Here is a 10,612-nt window from a genome sequence, read left to right on the forward strand (position 1 = left end):
GGCTCAGGCCCTAAAAAAAGGTTCTGCACTGACACACCTTGGCGATTGCCAGAACCAACATCCGTTGGGTGCATGCGACGACACACGCAGTTGCTAACAGGGTTCCTTACTTAAGTCAAATGCAAGTGAATCTAAAGCATTTTCAGGGTACATTTGCCAGCTTTTCATGCCCCTTGCAGCTGTGGCCCAAACATAGAATCAGCACGAACGTGTAAGTGGCGTTCCTCAAGGTCTTGTGGTATTTTGGAGGGATTTTTCTTTGCAGTTTGATTATCATGAACATGTACTTTTTCCAGCCGCACTCAAAAATCTTGTAATTGCGTTTAATCCTGCCAGACAGCTTTGGAAAGGGTGGTCTCTGTGGCAGCGCTCCCTGTGGCTGTAGGCTGTGACACGTCACGGCGTGGACGGCTTCCAGAGGTGGTTCTTCCTCACCTGGTTCCTCAGTGCCTTGCCATGTTTTATACTGACAGTTGGTGAGTGCTGTGTGTGTGTGCGTGCTTGCACGTGTGTGTTCGTGCGTGTCATGTATGAGTGTGTGTGTGTGTGCCTGCGTGTTTATGTGTGGGGGCAGGTTTTTTTCATATTTGTAGTATTTTTGTTGTATGTTTGTATTCTTGTGAAGCACTTTGTGTTGCATTTTTACTGTATGAAAGGTGCTACATAAATAAAGACTGATTGATTGATTGATTGAAACATGAAACCGGACGCTGCAGCCCGTCTAGCTAACAACGGCGTCGTTCGGTAACCAAGTAACCTCGTTGACGTTATGCAGAAGAGTCGCTCTGAGCCACAACTTAGAAAAACTCGACAATGAAAGATTAGGAAAACCTTGCTTGGTGGTGCAGTATTCAGAATATGGCATCAACAACATGAGAGCATAAATCTGTCCTGTCATTTACCAGTTTTGCTGGCTCCTTGCGGTGTAATGGCACGGGGGATATTTTCCCAGCACACTTTGGGCCTCTTCGTAACAGCTGAACATCACTTAAACGCCATAACCGACATTGTTGTTGACCATGTCCGTTCCTCCACGACCACAGTGTACCTTCCTCTAATGGCTCCTCTCAGCGGGACGCCACACCATGTCACAAAGCTCATATCGTCTCACGCTGCTTTCTTGTCTGCGACTTCCCTGGACTCCATATTGACCAGCTCTCAAGCCAACACTTCACATCTGCAAGGCGCCGCCCACAAGTCTGCGGCAACTGATGATGTCAATCTGGATCGAAATCTCTGAGGAATGTCTCCAGCGCTCTGTAGAATCCGTGCAACAAAGAATTAAAGCAGCTCTGAGGTTGAGTTGGTCCAAGATGAAATGAAGCAGAATTAGGCAAAGCTAGATATTGATTGTGCTGTCTGGGCGGTGAAACAGAAGTAGACTTTAAATGAATGTAGCCACATCGATGCACAGGATAGATGTTATCTATCTTAATGACAAAGGGGAGTCCTTGGCTGAGGGGAACCTCATCAAAGTTACACATGCATAACCTTCCAGCGGAGCTCAGAGAACAGGAGAAAACACACAACCACACCAACGGACCAACATTTAAAAACAAGGCTTCAATGTCAATGCAAACCAGGGGAGGGATTCAAAACAGCCACGCTTCGAGCAGGTGATGTTTGCGTGACATTTGTAGGTCAGAGGTGTTGTGTTTCCAGGCTGTCCATCTACGGGACACTTTCTCCAGATTTACCACAAACATTCGCGGTTACTGAAGGATGAACTGGAAACAACACGGTGGTCCGAGGTCACTCTCAGCACACGCGCCTGTCATATCTGCCCTGTCTTCTCGAGGTGATCTCTAAGGAACGCCCCCATGGACTCTTTTCAAACTCGTCTCACGGGTCCAACGGCACGCAGGGACGACCTGAGAGGATTCTGGCGTCCAAAGGTCAAAGTCGCTGTCATGTGAACGCGGTATCTCTGGAACTTCTAGGGGCTCCAATGTGCCACGATGGGATGACCTGAGTTTGGTGGTCACGGTCGCCGTGACAATCACACATCACGGAGGTTTACAACAGCAGTGTGGTGTTTTGAGTTCATCTTCACGGTCTTAATGCTAATGTCTCTGCATGCATCGCAGCTTCACTCACTTTTCTTTGTTTGTTTCATGTTATTTTAGGAGAAAACAAACATATCAAACGCTTCCATAGCTGAAGGTGCTCACCTGCCTCTTTTCATGTCGTGTCTAATCCAGAAATATTGCAGGCAAATGTCAGCAATGTGTTTTTGTGTTATTGTTGTCTCATCAATGCTGATCCTGCCCGCTATGGCATCTTTCCTGCTACTACTATGTCTCGGGGGGGGGGAATACACACACAGGGTTTTCCTCGAAGGCTTTCGGCCTGGAAGCCAGAAAATCCTTTGTAATAACTGGTTAAATGTTATGAAAAGTTTCTATTTTAAATCTAACCAGAGTTGCTCCGCTTTAAAAAACTAAAAAAACAAAAGAGGGAAACAAAGCTGAAGACAAGTTTAAAAATATCAGAAAAATAAGTCAAGTAAGGTAAGTAGTCATGGGGGGGAGAAGTAAAAAATAAAACCTGCTGCTCAAAGCCTGGCAGCAGAGCGATTCTGCTGGCTTGCAAGCGTCTTTGTCAGTAATTAAAATTCGTCACCTGACGTTCTAAAGACAGAACACCTCTTTCAGGGAGGAAACCTCCCAAGCTGACTTCTCCCAACACCACCGACGTCATAATCCTGCATACGGCGGGTTGAAATGTTCCTGAAGGATCGTTCCTCTGCTAGAGGATGGATTTTGATGAAATTTGGTAGAACTCGGGTCGAAGAACAATTGATTTGATGAACTGATCCAGATCTGATGCCGTCTTATCAGTGGTTTGCTCTCTCTCTCTCTCTCTGATTGCCCCCTGACTTGCTATTTATTTATGTCTTTATTTGTCATTTTTGTCATTGACGCAACTTAGTTTTGACTTTGAATACTTGTGGACTCATGCAATCTGGATTATAGAAAACACATTAGCCTTTGCTCTAAGTTCACGGCAGTACAAACGCACGCTAGTCATCAGTTTTGCCATCCGTGACATGAACTTGATACGATTAAGTGTCTCTCCCTCTCTCTCTCACACACACACACACACACACACTTGTGCTTGTGAATCTTTGTCTGTAGGACTGCGTTGCTTCTGTTAAATATACAGAAGTCATCTTCAAAGACCATGTTGTTTTACTTTCTGAATGACAGAGCTTTGCTGGTTTTACAGCAAACTGAACTCACATGAACTCAGAGGGGTCTTATGTTGGCTTCATCTGCCAAGAAGGACTCCTAAACCCCATCCTGAATCTCTGACACTCATAATAGCACCAAGTGGCGTTTGAGGACACACGGGGCACGTTAGAATGCGTATACAGGTTAGTCTTTTTCTGCAGCATCTGACCAATTTAAGAATTCGTAAAATGAGGTGCAGCTATTTGGAAGCTGGATTTCATTTCTACCACTTTCCTTCCGTATTCACGAGGCAGAAACAAGAAACGTCGGAGCCGGAACCTCCGAGGGGATCACAGCCCGTTTTAGGCTGCGTAACTTTAAAACACACAGTGCGAGTGCACGTGTTTCTAAGCTAGTTCACACTCCCATACACGTTTCCATCGCACCTTAATGTCACTCACAAGTGTGAAAAGTTAGCCAACATAGTATCACCGTAACGTTACGCGAGCTAAACATCCACTGAAAGGCGAAAGGTAGACTGACCCGCAAAGGGTCGCCAGTCTGTCACAGAGCCGAACGCGCCAACTTCCACCCCGAAAGCCCCGAGCAGGTCGGAACCCTTCCTGCCGCGAGCGGCAGTGCTCACCGCTGCTGAATCTGAATCTGAATCTTTTTTTTTTCTAATAAGCACCTGAGAAGCATTAATCGTTGATTTCCTGCATCTCAGAATCGTCATCGAGTTGAAAAATGTTTTTATTTTCTCACCTGTATTCTTCAAATTGTGAAATATAACCATGCATATTAATATCAGCACATCATCACTACCCGTCGATATTGGTCCGTGTTTTTTTTTAATATACTGGTATCGGCCTGGTGGATGATATTTACATCGGCCCAGTTTTGCTAAAATCTCTCTTCCTTTCATCATCAATGGCTTTCCAAATGTTTTGGAAAGAAGGGGAAAAGTTACTCTTTCATATGAATAATGTCCTCTAGTCTAACGTCTTTCTGTATGGTAAAAGTTGAACTTACATGGATCATGTTGATGTTGGTAAGTACCAAAAACCTAATACCGCTCTCTTTGCGTGCCACATCACCAGACGGCGGCTCGGCAGCACGACTACCTCAGCCAGCGCTGGTGGACGGGATGTCGCCGACAACAAATTGACTGATACTTTGTGGAAAAACTTCATATAAAAAGGAATCCGGCATCTGAAAGTCTTTGTGATTTACTTTCATATTCATACGTTCTCACCTGACACTGAAACCGGGGAGTAAACATGTTTGCTTTTGCGTGTCAAAACACTGAGGCACACACGAGAAAGCCCACACGGCACCGCTACTTTAATCTAAAGTCATTAAATATGTATTTGCTTTTGATTACTGCTGGAATTAATTCATCAGGGAGAGTAGTGACAGGTGCTGGCTGTAACTGACAAACTGCTGTGGCAGTTACTGATAACAGTGGATACTTGAGTATTCCGCACTGTAACCCTCCTATCTGTCGCTCTCTCTTTAGCCCTCCGCTTCATCCCCCCCAGCAACGCCCCCCCCCACCCCCACCCCGACTCCCTCATCCTGCCTCTCCAAGCTCAGCTCGGCTTTCTCCTTCCATCAGGTGACGTGAGGAATGACACCAGAACCAAAACATTTGTCACAGCAACAATCCACCCCAGCTAAATTACACGGAGAGGGATTGCGAGGGAGGAGTGGACAACAAGAAAGGCTGAAAGGACGGGATATTTATGAAACCCAACACACAAGTACAAGGCACAGAGGGCCAGCGGAGAGGGGGGTGGCCGTAGGGGAGTCAGCGGGGGACGGTGGGGTGCTTGACTTTGAGGCGATGTCCTCAAGTTTGGCGCTGAAGCAGTGAGTGGTGTAAGGTAGATGGGTGCTGGTCTCCAAGCCTTGGTCAATATTCTGCCAGGTGTTATTGGAAACCACATGACAGCAACGCTGGCTCCCAATGGACAGAGAGCAGGGGGTGACGGGTGCAGCCTGTCTTTCTCTCAGGACTCACACACAACCAACAAACACTGTGCACGCACATAAAGTACGCAGAAATAATCACTTTTAATTATATCTGCGAAAAACGAACCACTAAGAAGATTTCGCTGACCAAAAATGACAACAGTCCAACTGACTGAAACATCCAGCAACAACATTTAGTCATAAACTGACGAGTCAATCCAGAGAAAATGAATCCCCACTAGGGCTGGGCGATATGACCAAAATTGTATATCCCGATATAGCTCATTTTATATCCTGATACGATATACATCACGATATAGCTCATTTTATATCCTGATACGACATACATCACGATATAGCTCATTTTATATCCTGATACGATACACATCACGATATAGCTCATTTTATATCCTGATACGATACACATCACGATATAGCTCATTTTATATCCTGATACGATATACATCACGATATAGCTCATTTTATATCCTGATACGATATACATCACGATATAGCTCATTTTATATCCTGATACGATATACATCACGATATAGCTCATTTTATATCCTGATACGATATACATCACGATGTAGCTCATTTTATATCCTGATACGATATACATCACGATATAGCTCATTTTATATCCTGATACGATATACATCACGATGTAGCTCATTTTATATCCTGATACGATATACATCACGATATAGCTCATTTTATATCCTGATACGATATACATCACGATATAGCTCATTTTATATCCTGATACGATATACATCACGATATAGCAAATTTTTGGTAAATTCAATGAGTGAACAGTTTATTTTATTTTTTATTTCTTCCTCCACTTTTGCCCGGCACTCATCATAAAAAGCAGGTAACACAACGCTCCTGATGTGTTTTTGGCTGGGCGTTTCATATCTGGGGTCGAGTGTTTGCACCAACTCAAGAAACCCCCGTTTCTCGACCGTGTAGATTGGAATCATATCTTTACAGATGTGCCAACCCTAACGGCCATGGTTATTTCCTTCCATCTGCGGGAGGTGCGGCTATACGGTGTGCCGCGGGTAAGAGCCTGTTGCAATGTCTGCGTCGGGAGTTTCTTCTTGACGTCAGCGTCACTCGGCCCAGCTTTTGCTACTTTTTCTCGTTGACTCTCTTTCTGTATTCTTTTTCATGATTCTTTTTTCAGGTGATTAAAAAAAGTTACTCGTGTTCGAGTCTGTTGTTGGAATCGGGCTGCGGCAAACTTTACAAAGTGCAGTAGTCTGATCCTTGTCGGCCTTTTTATATCCAAACCACCGCCATATGACAGAAGTTCCCCCTCTTTTAGGTACAAGCTCGTCGGTTTGCGCTGGTTGTTCGTCATCTTGTTGTTGTTTGGATTGAGAATTGGTAACATGTTCTTCTGTGTGGCGTCTACAGTCTTCCTCCATGGCTGTTTATGTTTTAGCCGCACGCCTGGGCTTGCCGTAAGGCGCGTCGGTGACGTAAAATACTGCCGTAAAGCCTGTTTTGCGACACAAGTTCAACATGAAACAATTAGACATTGTCTATCGTCCGGACAATATATATCGTGATATCGCCCAGCCTTATCCCCACCATTTTAGGTACTGATTTATTGTTTTTCAAGCTAAAATATCAAACTTCTGCCGGGTCCAGACTCTCAAATCTCAGAGCCTGGGTGTTTTGGATCATTGAAAACAAGAAGACAAATGAAACTGAAAACACTGGCGCTGGAGGAGGGAATGCAAAGAGGACGACGGTGATAAATATGACGATAATTAATGAGGGGCATTTGACACAAGACTACGTTAAAAAAAAAAAAAAAAAAACGCTGTCAATGAAATAACATCCGTCGGGCGATGCATAAATGCGGCTATGATTGCATCCATTCTTCTTCCAAAAACTTGAGGGTGACGCGGCGACAGAACCTCCGTTAATCTTTGGACATCCACAGTGGAACCGAGCACAAATGCAACGTTACATCAACGCACTCATAAAGAAAGCATTGTTTATTATTGGAGCAAACAAAAGGATCTCGTTCCAATCAATCCTGCTGCTCCCGGGAATATCATCCACAAAAGCTTATCTATCGACCCGATTCCGAAGTCTCAATATCCAAACAGAAAAAAACAAACAAAAAAAACAATGGCTATTTGATTGCTATTGTGTCTGCATGTGAATCAACTTTTCCACTCGAATTTGCAGCTTTCTGATTTCAACATAAACAATATTTCCTGCGTTTGTTTGGCTGCTGGCGAGCTTCTAGTTCGCTGTGGAGGAGATGGAGCAGGAGGGAGGAGTGCTGAGCTGGAGAGAGAAATTGGTTCCCCTTGAATAATGCAAGAGTGAAACAGAGCAATATGACCACCATGCAATCTCCTATAAAACAGAAGCATCTGTGGATCGCAGCACAACTGCGCTCGTCAAATCGTCTCGTTTCGAATGTCACTTAAATGAAAGCTGGAAATTGAGAAAGTCACATTTAGGGATAAATAAAACATGACATGGATGATTCCATTGCCCTTGATTCCTCTCGCACTCTTTTCCTCTCAAGTGTTTTTCACTTACACCACACTCCAGTCTGAAAACGCTTTTAAGGGCAGGAAGCACTCTGGGTAACCTGGGGGCTACAGGGGCCGCAGCCCCCGGCCGTGAGATGTCAGAATCAAAGCTCAGAATGAAACTGGCGAGCGAGAGTCTGTGATATATGATTTCTCTATTTGAAACGGTGTTACAAAGCAGTTCCACTCCTCACAAAATGATTCCAGGAACGTTTGGGAAACCACCGTTACTGCGAGGGACGCGCGCCAACGTCGGCACGTCACCTGCAGGTAGGAGTCATTTTTAATTTCCTGGTTTCGATCTGATGAGTCTCTTTGTCGCGTGTTAATACGGGATTCAATTTGGAATTGAATAAAACGTTGTGATGAAAAACTTGTACATGTGAAACACCACACAGACTTCTCATGACAACTAGCTTCTGGCTATTTGCTAACTTGCCTCTGGGTTTTAGGGCTTAGGGAACGCGAGACAGGCGACGTCATCCGCCAGTCAGGGGTGATGCCGGCCGTCTGACCCCGCCCTCTCTGGAAAAACCCAAAACGTGATTTGAAATTGAAGACAACTCCATAAAGAGCATTTTTTGGGGGGCAAAATATTCTGGATTTGTTGACATTTTCGGCTCATAAATGGCCGTCTCGTTAGCACCGTCTCTTCATTGAAACCACCTGTGGGCAGCGCTTGTGAGCTTCTCCCGCTGAGGTTTCACCCTGGCAGCGAGGGAGGTTCCCTCCACGCAGGACGCGGAAACAAACAGATTATAAATCGGCTTCTGATGGGGGGGGGGGACGTCGGTTTGTTTCAAGGCTCTTTGTTTCAACCTCACTCTTCTTTGTATCCATTTCGTTTCATTTAACATATTTGACTGCTGACATCCACATTATTGCACAACATCAATATTTTACAGCCTGGCGGAGAGCCACTGCAAATGCAGACGCCGCTTAAAACCCTGGCAGCTGCAACAACATGCTGTGTACCTTAGAAGAACCACATCTCGCACGGTTCACTCCACTAGCAAACATGCACCACCTCATTTGAATACAACACACATGAAACTATTGAAATGTTGCAAGTAAACACACACACACACACACACACACACAAAATTATTTTAAAGGTCAACACCTTTTAAAAACAGAGCCTAAAAAGCTCCCCCGAACCCCTAAAAGCCGCCCTGCAGATACGTTTGCTTCATCTAATATTTATGCAATGCAAATGTCCAAGTCGAAGCTAATTTCAAAAACTTGGGGATGTAAAAATGAAAACCTCGGGGCTTGATAACTAATTGACTTGCAAATGCGCCTTTGTCACACTGCCATGCCAGCTAAATGGATGTCAATAGGTCAGGTCACACAGATCCACCAGAGGAGGGCACAGATTTCACCACGGTCCGGTTTGGTGACCACGCCGTTCAGGACCACAACAGCGCCTCGCAAAAAAGTGTGTCCCGGTGATGAAACACAGAGCTGAGTCTTCACCGCCGGATGCTGCTTGATTCATAGACACAAGAACGTGGACACAGCAGGTTATTAACCACAGTGGGACTTTGATTCTCTGTGTGAAATAATCCCTCCGACACAAGCGAGCAGAACAGGAGCGATGCAAGGTTTCATCCACCGACACTCTGGCAACTATGAATGTGAAAAAAAAAATCATAATTATAAAAATAAATAAAGCAGTCATGGGGAAAAAGAATCAAAGGTACGCTGACTCTTTCCATTAACCTCCAGCTGAAACTGGTTTAATCTGTCAGAGCAGAACTGATTCACAGTCCAGCTCCAGACTTCCTGATGAGCTAAATTGGAGTCGGGGCTAATTATATTCATCAGTCCTCTGGGAAAACGACACAACTCACGCCTTTGCTCCGCCAAACTTCGAAATTAAACTTAATAATTCAAACGCAATTAGGACAAACACACGCGCACACACACACACGCACTTTTCAGAGTCTGCGCGAGCGCGCACACACACACACACACACACACAGTCTATCGAGGAACATTTATGCGTGAGTGTGTTCCTCCCAGGAGAGAACCATAACAAGGTGTCTATGCGGAGCTTACCTCTCGCGAACGTGACCGGCACCCGCAAACCGAGAAGCACGAGGATGCCCAAACTCAAGTAGCATCCTCGGGAGAACTGTCCCATCACTGCTCGGCTCGGCTCCCTCCCCATCGGGTCCAGGGGCAGCGGCGGCGGGGGTCGAGCATTTGTCGTCTGCTCCGAAAAAAAAAAGAAAAAGAAAGAGGGAAGAAGAAAGGGTGAGGGGGAAAAAAAAGACTGGGAAAAAAAAAGAAAAACAACAACAACAACCCCGAGGAAGGCTCGGTCCGGGTGTTGGGCTCGTTAGAGTCCGCCGGTGGTGCCGCACTTCTCGCGGAATGAAGCGCAGTGCGCGCGCGGGGAGGAGAGACCGAGAGAGGTGCGGGATTTTGAGCTGCGCGAGAGCGGAATAATTGGAGAGAGAGAGAGAGAGAGAGAGAGAGAGAGAGAGAGAGAGAGAGAGAGAGAAGGAGGTGGGGGGGGGGCGGCGGACCTGTTGAGAAACGTGTGCGCGCCTCCAATAACATTTTGGGCAGGAAGGTGGCCTTTGGAATCGAGCGGTGTGTCGCGGCGCTCTTTGACTAATTAATGAGCATCTGGCCTCTGATTGGTGTCCTATTAACAATTAAAGGGTCATTACGGCACTTAGAGGAGGTCGATCCTTTGCAAATGAGCGCCATGGTGTTGATATTTTAGATCCTTTGTTTTTATTTGAGTCACCCCAAAATAAGTCCGTCTGTCACTCAACACACACGATGCGATTGTTGAGTGTGACTTGAACCAGCCTTTTCTGATGTGGTTTTTTTTTTTTACTCCCATGTCAGAATCTGTTAATTTTAATCCTGTTTATTGATCTG

General features: G+C 45.4%; 1 protein-coding gene across 1 annotated transcript in view; it reads right to left on the reverse strand.

The window, feature by feature from the left end:
- LOC147243695 (netrin receptor UNC5D-like) overlaps positions 1 to 10,072 on the reverse strand; it is a 179,008-nt gene extending 168,936 nt beyond the window's left edge. The window contains exon 1 of the mRNA XM_086186476.1: positions 9,776 to 10,072. Coding sequence (XP_086042602.1) covers positions 9,776 to 9,887 — 112 coding nt within the window. The 5' untranslated portion in view covers positions 9,888 to 10,072. The remainder of the gene's footprint in view (positions 1 to 9,775) is intronic.
- Between the last annotated feature and the right edge of the window lie 540 nt (positions 10,073 to 10,612).

The sequence above is a fragment of the Aulostomus chinensis genome, chromosome 19 (assembly GCF_037954235.1).
Source record: "Aulostomus chinensis isolate RoL2024-O1b breed Wild chromosome 19, RoL_Achi_v1.0, whole genome shotgun sequence".
In the NCBI taxonomy this organism is placed as follows: Eukaryota; Metazoa; Chordata; class Actinopteri; order Syngnathiformes; family Aulostomidae; genus Aulostomus; species Aulostomus chinensis.